Source organism: Limanda limanda, chromosome 3 (genome assembly GCF_963576545.1).
Source record: "Limanda limanda chromosome 3, fLimLim1.1, whole genome shotgun sequence".
NCBI classification, from domain to species: domain Eukaryota; kingdom Metazoa; phylum Chordata; class Actinopteri; order Pleuronectiformes; family Pleuronectidae; genus Limanda; species Limanda limanda.
Window position 1 is genome coordinate 14,765,972 of NC_083638.1, and position 13,406 is coordinate 14,779,377.

The following is a 13,406-nucleotide window of genomic DNA, read 5'->3' on the forward strand; positions in this document are numbered from 1 at the left end:
CTTTCCATACGTAGTATATCCACAACTTAGGCTACTTCAATAATACATCCAATGCATAGTGGCCTTCAACTTGAGGCACCATCACAGGCAGGTCAATGTGCTGCAGCAAACTGAGAGACAGAACAGGCCCTGGGTCAGACCTCTTATTAGGACATGTGAGGCATTTATACACTGACACTTATTTACATACACTTAACCATTAATACACTGACACCTATCTATATACACTTACACTTATCTATTTATACACCTAAACTTATCTTTTCATACATTTAAACGTAGCTATTCATACACTTACACTTATCTATACACTTACACTTATCTATTTACACGTACATTTATCTTTATACACCAATCTATTTATAAACTTACTCTATACACTTACAATTATCTATTCATACACTTACAATTATTTATTTATACATGTAAACTTGTGTATTTATACACTTACTTATCTATCCATACACTTACTTATCTACTTATACACTTACACTTACCTTTATACACGTAACTATTTATGCACTTACACTTATCTATTCATACATTTACACGTATCTATTTACACTTGCATTTATCTTTATACACTTATCTATTTATAGTTACACTTATATATTCATACACCTACACTTAAATATTTATACACTTACTTATCTATTTATACACTTACTTATCTATTTATACCCTTACACTTATCTATACACTTACACTTCGCCTTGTTACATCTCATAGGTGAGGAAGGTGTGGTCACACAGCCAGACAAGGGACAGACAACATCAGACTATCCTCACCTTCTCACGTCGTCAGTAGCAGCAGCTCCTGGTTTTCCACAGAAACTTCAAAATGGCCTCCAGTCAGGCTCCGGCCAGCAGCCAGGTGTGGAGGCTGAAGCGTTATGGACGTTTAGTTCCGGGCGCCACAGACACAGGGACAAAGCCTTGGAAGGTACCGGGGGTTTACTGCACAGTTACTGGACGGGGTTTATGCTAGCTAGCCCGCTAACATTAGCTGTCTCCCATCAAGCTAAAATCGGTTAGCTTAGCTTTGCATAGCCTTTAGCTTTAGCTCTCAAACTCAGCTGCCACTGCAGGTGAATTGGCTCAACTTGTGGGAGCATGTATATGAATTCAAATCAATGTAATTTATTATAAGTGGAGTTTGACCTGGAGCCCATGAGCTAGCTGAGACTCCTGCGCCGGTGGCCTGGTTTTAAACTCCCTGAACTGAGACTTCATCATGATTATCTTCATCTCTCCTGAAGTCAAAATACAATCATAAACATTCTCTGCATTGCAGAGTCAAAATTATTCAGCTCCCTCCCCATTTTCCAAATTATTTTTCACATTAAATCTTAATGTCTCATGAATTCTATATTTTCTGGTTTATTATTCTATCCATTTCCAAGTCGTAATTTGAGGGTTCATTGTTGTATTCTTGGCTTGTATTGTTACCTTTAAACTGGCCAAGCAGTGGCAATTAAAACAAGAGGAATGTTTTTCATATCAGTCTATAAAAATAATTATAATGATAAATACCACATTATTATTTTTCAAATATAAAGATAAATTTTTTGATTTGGCCTCGTTCAATTATGGTTATAAATCAGATTTGTGGAACAACCACGTGACCCGTTTTGGAATTCAATACCACTTTTATGTCACTCTACAACAACAATCATAATCTTGTGAAGGGGAAGGCGGGAGTTTCCCATAGAAAACAAACATGGAAGTCAGCTGCGACGGAGGTAGTCTGTTGAGGGACAGTGAGATTTCAGACATCTTGAGGTCTTTTAGACTTAAGGGGTTTTATCCCATCGTAACCGGTTTGGTTACGATGGGATCCTAGCTCACTCCTATCAAGAGAAAAATATAACTGTAAACGCTCACATCTCTGGCCTCCATGTTTATTACCGACTTCTTCTCCTTGGTTTTATCCGAGCACAGCTTGCTGGGTGTGAGGTCTTGTTGTTCTGCTGCGAATGGGAGTCACAGCAGGGCCATGGCCAGTTCACATAGAAATCTGATCCGGCCACATTTTAAAAGATAATGTTTACAGCTACACAACAAAAACGTATCATACAGCTGGCACTGAAATTGTAGCCGGGGAAATGCTTTCTTTGTCTAAACCATGAAGTGAAAATGAGGAAAGGAGCTTTAATTTACACAGCCTTTATTTAGGAATCTTTAAAGAAGACTTCAGAGCAGTTGCCTCTTCCACTTCATGTTGTAGAGAATTCATGTTGACTGATAAGACCTTTGTTTGAAGTTTCACTCTCAAGTATAACAGTTCTGCAGTGATTCCCAGGCCTGTTTTAAATTCAGATTTGATACTCCCATGCCCTTGTAGACACAACAACAGATCTCTAGAAATAGATTGTAAATTTGACAGAAGCTTAGTCAGACTTATGAAAGGGAAAAACATACATTAAAGTAGGGTTACAGCTAAAACTGGATGCTGCAGCACAACAATGTAGGTCCTGTATGAGATGCCTGTAAGAAATTGACTGAATGAACCTTTATATCGATCTGCAAGTGCCTTGGGAATCTTTGGCCACTCTACATGAAGGCGAGGGAACTAACATCTTAAGGGAGTTTGAGGAGAAAAGATTCTGATGCAGCATGTTTTTCTAGACAATAAAGTTCTTCAAATTGTACATTTGCTATTTTCATTACAAATATCCACATCGTCAAAGATAAATTATTACATTAACACAAATATATTATTAAATATAGAATATATAGAAAATATCTCCATAAAGTAACAAATTCTAAACGTGCAACAGCAGGCTGAATTATGTGTCATAGACGAAACAACTATTGTTCAATGTGACTGTGTCGATATCTTTTGCCTGCTAATATCACAGATATTAATCATACATTTTCTGTCAGTGTTCAGTTGGGAAGGAAGTGTAGCTTAAAGAAATGTGTCGTTCTCTTTCATCAACTGTATCAGACTCTAGATGGCAAGCTGGAGCTGCATGTTACTAGTAATGACAGGGACGTATGGCTGGGAAACTGAAATCGACCTAAAATACCTAGAATAATCCATGTCAAAGTAGCACTCCAATAACAGGCATGAATCCCAAACTACTGATTCAAATGGAGTTAGGGTACATTTACACTCCACCCAATAGACTGTACCACATTGCAGGGTGTAACACACAGTTACATATAATTTGTAAGCAAATTGAGCAAACATTTGAGTCGGATAATGCAGTTCTAATGAACTGCCTCATTTCTCTTTATTTGAAAAGCTAATTCACATCTTCATGTAACCAAACACACTCCATAGTGTATGTGTAGAGCAGTCATGTGTTTATCAGGTAAACAAATCACTCGCTAATGCAGTAATTCCGGTTAACATTTTCTTCTCTTCACCAGGTATTTGAAGCAATTGGCAGTAAACGTGGACTTGCCCTCACTATTGTGGAACCTGGATATTTGCTGGTATTGCAAGGACAGGAATGCTTGGTAGGACGACTTTCTCATAAGATTCTTTTTTGTTGCTTCCCTTACAAAAAAATCAAACTAGGCGTAGATTAGGAGTTTCCATATGGTATGTACCCTGAAAGATTAGTAATTGTAGATTAAAATATGTTAAGCTTGTAGTACAAAATAGCATGTACAGAGATTATAAAAATTATGGCAGAAATTAAAATATAGTTTACTTCAGTCTCACAAATACACAGAAATCATTGGTTTCAATTTGGTGGTCCAGTTCTGCAGGGAACAACAACACATTCTCATATTCACATACAAACCTTCCGTTCACAAGATATTACGCTCTCTATATTCTGACTGTGGACTGTATCATTTGTCAGTGCATGTAGCACGGTGTTGCAGAATACCTCAACTTGAAGCAGTGTAATTCAAAAAATTAATTGTGGCTATAGGGGAATAGCTTGAAATCATTTCAGGCTGCAGCTGGGAATGTCATGCTCTGACACTGGCAATTTGTAATACGTCACAGTTGTTATTATTGGTTGTCCTCCCCCATATGGAGGGGACATCGAATATGAATAATTTTAGTTAATAGTAATGCTTGTCCGAAATGGCTATTCTGGAGACATGACTGCTTTGCCTCTCTCTACGAGGACTGTACGTGTATCTTGTTCCAGTACATTTATTCTAGCCTTTTGTCTTTATATTTAACTTTGATAGGGATGCGCAGTTTATTTAAAGAAATTACCTATAGCCTAAGTTTATAAAAGGACGTTATGATTGGTGTACATGAGCATGTTCAATAACACCCTTGAGAAAATGGCAAAAGAGATGACAGTGCACCATTGTCTCTGCAGATTTTCTGAGAAATATGCTCAACGGATAAAACCATCGAGGAAGGCCATATTAGATATTCTGCTGAAGAGGCTGACATTTCAGCGGAAATCTTAGGGGACGCAGCTGGACTGTTGAAGTCAGGCCGTATGATTTGGATTCGCATACACAATAAGTCAAACGATTTATTATTGGAGGGGGTGCGAAGAACTTTAAACTACTTTAGCCTTGTTTCAAAATTTTAACAAGTAGGCCAACACCAGGTGTGGACTGTTAGAAACCACTGGAGTCACCACAAACAAACACGCTGTGGTAACTCAACTTTTCCTACAGGGAACCATTATCTACAGTGTGGCTGTGTTATACTACTGTGTAAGTCTGGTTAAGCTTGTAAAATAGTTAGAGCAGAATATGAATATGGTGTTTTTACTAGTGATTGTGGCCTTTAGAAATTAAAGCGTGCTCCCTGCCCTTCAGATAACAGAAATTGGAGGGACGACTCAGTGTCTCATTAATAGTGTTCTGGCAGGGGACACAGCTATCTTGCTGTGCCAGGGTGTCGATCCAGACAGGTATTCAGGTCAGACTGCAGAGAGCTTTCACTGAGGATGATAGACTGGTCTATTATAGCTTGGTGCAGTGAATGCTCTGGAACTTTCAGTACAGAGAGCTCAGGCCCATAGGCTACACGATAAGGACTGAAAGAAACTTTTTTGAAACTTTGGTCTGAACACAGATGAAATTTGCTGTATTAGAGAAAGTCAAGGGGTGACGGAGGAGCTTTAGAATACGGATACTCCTGAATTAAACAAGCATCACCCGGCAAAGAAATATCTGTGATGTTTCATGCTGGAAATCTGGACAATCTTGCATTCATTCTTGCTGCATATAGGTTTAAAATTAAAGGAAAACCCCACCACGATATGAGTCTAGAAGTGAACCTTTACCAATACCCTTGGAAAAATTCCCTAAATTGGTGCTTTTATGATGCTGCTGAGCCCCAAAGCTGTTCAGTTAGGCTGAGGGAGGTGTCAGAGCATTTTACATCCATTGCTCACTAAACCATGTAGATAGATAGAGTGAGCCCTATGTAGGAGTATTTTTGAATACATTATATTCTACAGTCAGTTATTCAGGCTTTTCCTAAATTTGTCAAATGTTCTTTATTCAAGCAAACAATGCATGTGGCCAAACATTTTAGCACAAATCCACATCCAAGAACATTTTAACCTAATAAATCATTTGAACTTCCTATCCACAAATGTTACAAGTCTGTCTTTTTTCCACAATTAAATATTTCTCCCAGCAGCTTTTTGTACTGCAACCCGAGATGCTTGAATGAGATGAGTCCCCCTTTAATTACTCAACATAATAGTGTTATCAGTTCCATATGGTGGTAAGCACCTGCCCAGAAATCCCTGTTGATATACCCAGTTAAAAAGTTAAAAATAAATAAATATATATATATATAAAGTCAATGTAACAAAATAGGTCACAATATTAGGCTGCTGTTATAATCATCTGCTTGTATAATTGTGCACGAGAATGAGCTTTAACCCTCAAACTTATGGTTCAGCTGTTACTGAGTAAATAGAGACCCCTGCAGGCAGATTCAGGGAACAATTTTTTTTCCTGTTACCTTTCTTGTATCACTTTATTTTGTCCTTTAATGACTGAGTGTAAATCAGAGAGGATGTTTTTACATTAATTTTGCCTTGATGTTATTCGTCAGCCATCATAGCCTGTGGATAAAACCGTTTTGTGTCCTTGCTGCTAAAGCTGTTTATTCTTTTGTCTTTTCTTAGGCCACAATCCCGTTGATCTGTGGCTCAGACTCTCTTAAAATACAGCAGAAATCTGATAACCTGATGCTTCGATTTACTATGAAGGTGAGTCATGAGATGCATTCCCACAGCGGGAAGTCGTTTTTCAGGGTCTGTCCTCAAACCTTAATTCCTTTGTCAGACGAGGATCCTTATATTTATTATTCCGTACCAAATTAGAGTGGAAAACTAATGATAATTGATGTTTGGAATATTGAATTTGTATATAGTTTATTCAGATTCTTCACTGCTACTACAGCCTCCCCATTGTTAAATTATCACTTGTATAATTTGCTGTTGAATTAAATGATCAAGCATGAATTATCTCCTTTACACCAATTTTGTTTTAATCTTAACAAGAGTATGTTTTCATTAGAATATGATACACAGTTTTAATGTATTTGTTAAATTTCTGTAGGGAGAGGGCAGCATGATAAGGATGCAGTTTGAAGGAAGCAGCAGGGAGGAGGCTGTAAAGGAGTGTTCAAGTGCTTTCGAGAAAGTGAAGGAGTACATGCCTGTCTCCACTCAGGACAACGCCCCACCATCCCACAATCAACCCCCCGCTGAGGTCTCCGCACCAGTGATTCAGGTTGCCCACTTTACAGTTCTGAAATAAAATGTCTTTATTGTATAACCAGCATTGACACAAAAATATCAGCTGTTTGGTCAAATGTGTTGCCTATAGAAATCCCCCAAAAACTTGACTATGACATTAGTGGTAACTTGAAGCTGGGAGTCAGTGCTTTTTTCTCCTATGATGAGAGTGGGACATTGCTCTCCATGTCACCATGTCTTTAATAGTATTTTGTACATGTTTATTGTAACCAGTTATTTATTTATCTATGCATAATCAACACTATGCTTTAGTCAGCTTCATCAACAGAGACCAAATCATCATCACTAGATGGCGCTATTTACAGTACCATCCTATTCTTAGAGGTGATTCTAATCTGCAGTAGGTGTAGTGAGCTGGGCTTTATACTTGCATGATCCATTAGCTTATCACAGTGCAATAGGCTCTATGGTGTGCAATACAGTATACCCTCCCCCCAAACTCACACACATGTACACAGACCGAAATTTAGAACAATAATCAAATTAATTCTTGAATACAACCACCAAAGTGGCATTGCCATTAAGCCACGGATGAAATACATCTGAATATTGCTTTTAACAGTAAAAACCTTTTTACATACATATAACTATATATTTTTTTTTAAGTTAAATTAAACATTTAAGATAATTAACATTCTAAATGAAACATTTTACTCCCAACATCTTGAAGCAAACAAGAAAAATACATGTCAACAAAGCATTTAAACAGCTGAAATATACACTCTACATATGTCATTACATTTTTGTTTACCTCTAAACTTAAAACACTCAAGCGCAAATGGTTAATTTTGGAATTAGATTCTGAGTAAAACCTTAGATCAAGCTTTTTAGGCTTCACAGCATTTAACACGAAGGACTGAGAAAGGAATGGACTCTGCCGTGGGCTTGAATTTGACCTTTAGTAAACAGACCAACTGAAGGAGTTCACAGTGAAGAGGAAAGGCCTTTGAGGGATAGACATCTTTCAATTAGTAATGAAGCCATTGATTGGCCTCTCAACCCTGTGGTGTTCTCAACCGTGTTCTTCATCTTTTTTTCTTCCTTTGTATGTGTCACCTGGATGTCGGCAAACTTGGCAGGAAAAGACTGTGAGAGTTGAGCCTGAGGTTGTTCAAGGATCAGTGTCCATCAAGCGTCTGACAGAGGTATTGATTGTTAAAAGTCAGAGGAAGTAAACAGAAGGTTATAGAGATATAACAACTACTAAAAGTATAGTGTAACATATTAGTTGTAGATAATGAGCTAAATGTTTTTATTTAGTCCCTCTGAGGTTTATGCAAATTTCTATTAAGTTACATTAATTTTCTTAATTTCTTCAAATGATGAATGTTAACAAAGGCTACTCAATTACCCGTTTCTTCTTTTCAGACTCACTGAAATATTATATTTTTCCCTTCCCACAGCACTTTCTGGGAGAGGCTGCAGTGACACTGCCTCAAGTGTATAGAAACTGTCCTTTGGCAGAAGGTGACTTGGAGCCAATTCTTCATGTTTGTTTGCTGGATCCGAGCTTTCCTGCATTTGTTGAGAGGGTGGAGGAGGAGCTGAAGAAACTGCTTCAATAGTGAATAATTTCCAAAACAGCTGAAGGCAAAAAGGTCAAGTTAGTGCAATGTTTTTTTGTTTTTTTACAGTTTGTGTGGGCCGCACCTGGTGGTGGAGTGTTTTGTACTGCCATTGTTGTTACATATTAGTTGAATGGCTCAAAGAGAAGAAATCAGTTAGTTAGCTAGTTAGCTAGTTAGATAGATAGAGAAGAATTTGCAAAGCCAAAAAAACATCTGGATTAATTTTTTAAACTTTTTATTCAGAAAAGAAAATATTGGTCTCACTCATGTTTGATTGTGGCTATATACTCTGGTCCCTCTGACCCAACCCTAACGCCGGTCCATTCCCACCGCCACACACATGGATACATTGTATTGAAACAGGAGTCATGCAGCTACAGCAGTGAATTTTGCTATGCCAGCTTCCAAGTGATCCCACAATATTAAAGCTTCACTGAGTAAAACAAACCGCCCTCCATATATCTATTTAAGAATACATATTGCATAGGATTATAGCCATGCTATACAGTTAAAGAGAAAAAATAGAAAATAAAAATCAATTCATGAATTTGGGGAATATAAAAAAAAAATATTTTTTACAGATTTCCTATTATTTGAACACTCATACATCAACATACACAAGACACCTAAGTTACTTTGGAAAGAAAATAAAAGTAATACACGTTTTATCTTAGATATTTAAACACACAGTAGTCATCTTCTGTAATCACTCTCAATTGAATAAATAAATTTAAATACTGCCAGTCAATGAAGCCCTTGCTTCACAATAAAAGTTCGGTTAAAAGTGGACTTATTGTCACAAAATCAAACATAGTTAACTGACCATAATATGCTGTACAAATCTTTAAGAATAACTCTCCATATATATATATGTATATATATATATATATATATATATATATATATATATATATATATATATATCCACACACACATATATATAGATATATTTATATCTATATATATATATTGACTTCATAAAAAACATAGGTCATTTTGGATGCAAAAAAAGCCACACGAGGGGGATAACAACAGAAAATGTCTATTCTGAGTATCCTATTGCGTAATAATCTTGCATGCATTGTACATGATATGTAATACAAAAGGGATTACCTCAATCGAGGACATGATGAAATCAATAAAGGAGACATCAACAGCACATTAAAAATGTGTACACCTTTGAGGTGGCTTTAGTCATTATTCGTCATCCTGAAATCTCCACGTAAGACTGAATAAGGCATGCTTAAGACAGCCGTTATGTTCTTTTTGTTGCCAGTGTTATGCTGATATTGTTTCTCATAAAAAGAGACAAGATATGCTTATATTCGAAACTGCCTGGAGATCTATCCACCGCTGACACCTTCATCTTGTCACAATAACACAGTTTTTAGCCATCTCACCTGTGAAGAGAAAATCAAGAGAAAGTTTTAACTCCAACAAATTCACACAGTGAGTTCCATATTTAGCCTCAACCCTCAACAACAGTGTCTTACTTGAGTAAATTGCTTATTTTGTATTCCTCTGGCGAATGTTTTTGTCCTTGTGGTTGTTTGTTGAATTTGTTTTCCTAGGGCAGAAGCAGTTATGATTTAGTGACCTAAAAGTAATAGAAATTCACATTGCAGTAGCTACTGAGTATGAATTGTAAGATCAGATGTAAAAATATGATATTTACTTACATTGGTGCTGCTGGTTCATCGTCTATGTCATGAGGGTGGAATTGGGACAAAAACAACACAAGTCAAGTATGACATGAAGAGAAAAATACTTGTACTTCATATTTCAATGCATTTTACTGTTAATAAAATTGACTTTGCAACGCAGACAGTTTTCCCTTTTCCCAGGCAGATACTAGTTTACTGTAATTTCACTAATGATCAGAAACCTGAAATTTATCAGAGAAAGGTTTTCAAATCCTTCAAACAAGTGAACACTAATTATGAGTGATAATGCAGCTGAAAGCACAGAAATAATAGAAAACTGCTGTGGCGGAGTTGTGCGGTGGCATCAGAGACACAGGAGTCAGCTGCTGAACATCTTTTGTATGCACAAGCTGTGTGTCTGACAAACAAACTCAGAAGGAAAACGAGTAAGCAAACACACGATTCTGGATTTTAAAGGGTCTTGTATTAGACAAGGTTTTTGAAAACTGCAGTGTGCATCGAAGATATTAACATGCATACTTGGGGTAAAAGGTCAGCAGTGACATATTTGTAGTAGACAGGCTTCAATGAAAGAAACAATTGTGTCGTGATCTCATAAACAGCCACAGCTATATCGCCAAGCATTGTTAAGTTAACCTCACATGCCATCTGATCTAATGGGATTTCAGTTCATATCAGATAAAGCATTCATAGTAATTCTGAAAGGACCAACTATATGGCATCTCAGCATCTAGAGGCTGTACAAATTAAAAGCACAGTGATTGATGTTTTTATTCAATACCAATGTCTTTCAAATTAGTGACACATTCATGAGAATCCCCATTTTTCTTAGTGAGACAATAGTAAAAGTCTATTTCTTGCCATACAACAGTGCAGTACATAATGTACAGTACGCTGCCACAATAAGAGGAGAGACTGCAGGGAGGAGAAGTGGTGTATAATAGTGAGTGGTTGCACTGAGTGACACATTAGTTCGAAGATCGGAAGCCTTGGGGGTTGACAAGGTGGTTGGTGTTTGGCATACAGATGGAAATGTGTCAGCAGGAAAGTAACCAGTCACAGAGTTATTTTCCATGCAGTTATATGTCTGAGATAAGCAGCATTGGCAGCATTCCATGGCGTTAATATGGAGCAGATTATGGCAATTAAAATGTTGGACAAAAACATGACGCTGTGATCATTTGGAGGAGGAACATCTGTCGGCATATCCCACCATTTTTACACCTCATATATAAAAACCAGAAAAGCTTTCTTTACTGTAAAAGGCTTTGCAATCACTGATTAAATAACAGATGTTTGTTTTACTGTGTGAGATTGTTAGCTGATTAAAAATAATCACTGTTGTTTTTTATGTAACTTTAAATACAGTGTGTGGGTGGACATTTTTGCCTTCATTTTGTCTTCTTACACAGAGTGAGCTTTTATTCAGCAAAATCATCACGTGGTGAAATCTGTAATTTTAGCATGCGGTTTTGAAACACAAGATAGAAATGTCAGCCTCTGCCTCAGAGCCCTTTGGCTGCAGAGTATAAAAGTGTTCAAACTTAGCTAAGCAATCAAGAGACCACAATTCATGATGCATGCAGACGGGCCAAAACCTCCGGGAATATGGGATGCTAAAAGGAGATTTTCAAGAAGCTGTGCCTCGTGAGCAGGGAGTCCTTGTTCCTGATTTGAATGGCATAAACATGGTGAATATAATCCACCTTAATCGCTTCATTTTTCCGGTAAATGAAACCAAACGAGCGGCCATGCACAGGGCTTACTCAAGCAGTGTGGCTTGTGTTTGTGTGTCTGTGTGTGTGTGTGTGCATGTAATTTCAGCAAGCATCATAGTAAAGCTTTAGTTTTTCTAATTATCACTACCGGGTCACAAAAAATAATGTACCATATGCAGGGCATGTCATACATTTTATCCAATGTTAACTAAGAAGTTACACATTATATATGCCATTATATATAATAGATAAACATAAATGATAAAGACTATATTGTGAATGTGGTTAACCACCATAGTGTCTTTGTTTGGTAAAGAAATAAATCTGACATTAAATAGTGATTAGTAATTAATAGCTTAAAGAAATGTTTTCAGGTTTCTATAACAAACTGTTTTCTACTGTTTATTAAAATTAAGAGATAATTTGAAAAATGTGTTAATATGTTGATACTGTTAAGTGGCAGCTTTATACCTATTATATGGTTATTATGTGTGCTGTGAAGTGTCAGTAAACACTCTTTTGGACCCTGTTAAATGATTAAGACATGTTTAGCCAGCGATACTAACCATTTCTGATTGACTGAAGTTCAACTGAATTATGTGCAGAGTAAAGAGGAGGGAAATGAGAAGAAGAGGAAAGAAAGAGCTGGCTGTTGCCTGCAGCTCTATTTGTTTACTCTGTACTAGAGTTTTGTTTGCAACTGTTGCCCTGCTAGAGAAATTCATATTAATGGGGTGACTGTTGTGGTTTTGCATTTTGTCTTGTGCTCATGTTTCATTCCAAAATGGAGTAAAAAGCAAAGACACAGGGGTAGAGGTCAGACTGAACCTTGGGTGACTGGAGATGCCTTTGGGCTTTCAGGACATTTTCCTCTCGTCACAGTCTTGTCTTTCCCTGAAGCAGAGCCCACTTTGTTTACGAGACAGAAAAACTGAGCTGATATATAGGGAGCTACATTTAACTAAACTAAATTGATTTTAACTAAATGCTCAAATTGCTGAATGCTTGACATAGTCAACAAGGTATTGATTATCTATCATCTTTTTCATTCCTGTGTTTACATTGCATTTCTTTATCCACGTTAGATGTGGTTTTTATATCTAATGCATAATGTTCAGTCCAAAGTAGCAGATGCTTGGCTGTGCCCGCAATTGACCACAAGAGTAGGAGCCTTTGAAGGTTCTAGTTGCTCTGTGATACCACCACTCGACTGGCCTGAATAGAGTGCATTGTTATTCTGTACATTAGAATTAAAAACTGAGGGTCATCTTGTGTTGCAGACATTGAAGTATTTATAACAGTAGACATTCTCAGGAGTATTAGTATATAAAAAAAGTGATACTGGTGGTTTAAAGCTTTAATATTGCTTGACTCGCCGGGTCTACCCGTCCGCCTACAGACTAAAAGGTGACAATAAGCTCAATTTGTTTGAGGCAGTAACATTGAGTGCTTGGAAATGTTTACTATGCTTCTTGCAAACACTATCGGAGTCATCAGAATGAGCAAAGAGTGTATCAAACAGTGTTTTGTACTTTTACGTTTGTCAGTGTCCTGCAATGCAGGCAGCACAGCAAACTATTTCAACCATGGTGCCAAGGCCATGTGAAAGTGATCATAAAAAGAACATAGTACTATTATTGTTTGAGCAAAGTAGTAAGTAAGTGCCAGTGACTACCTCTATGCACAAATATCAAATTATATTAATTCTGTCATCTACTTGTTTTACTAGGTACATCAAGGATTT

The 13,406-nt window shown here is 37.1% G+C and overlaps 2 protein-coding genes across 2 annotated transcripts in view; one reads left to right on the forward strand and one right to left on the reverse strand.

Annotated features, from left to right (window-relative positions):
* Positions 1-840: 840 nt before the first annotated feature.
* On the forward strand, positions 841-8,277 carry rec114 (REC114 meiotic recombination protein). The gene is made up of 6 exons (XM_061068637.1): positions 841-942; positions 3,378-3,467; positions 6,077-6,160; positions 6,513-6,686; positions 7,792-7,857; positions 8,116-8,277. The coding sequence occupies exons 1-6, from the start codon at positions 841-843 to the stop codon at positions 8,275-8,277; spliced, it is 678 nt and encodes a 225-aa protein (XP_060924620.1).
* Positions 8,278-9,274: 997 nt separating this feature from the next.
* Positions 9,275-13,406, reverse strand: part of nptnb (neuroplastin b) — a 30,227-nt gene continuing 26,095 nt past the window's right edge. The window contains exons 7-9 of the mRNA XM_061068406.1: positions 9,960-9,981; positions 9,774-9,847; positions 9,275-9,680 (exon numbers count right to left, since the gene is read on the reverse strand). Coding sequence (XP_060924389.1) covers positions 9,787-9,847; positions 9,960-9,981 — 83 coding nt within the window. The 3' untranslated portion in view covers positions 9,275-9,680; positions 9,774-9,786. The remainder of the gene's footprint in view (positions 9,681-9,773; positions 9,848-9,959; positions 9,982-13,406) is intronic.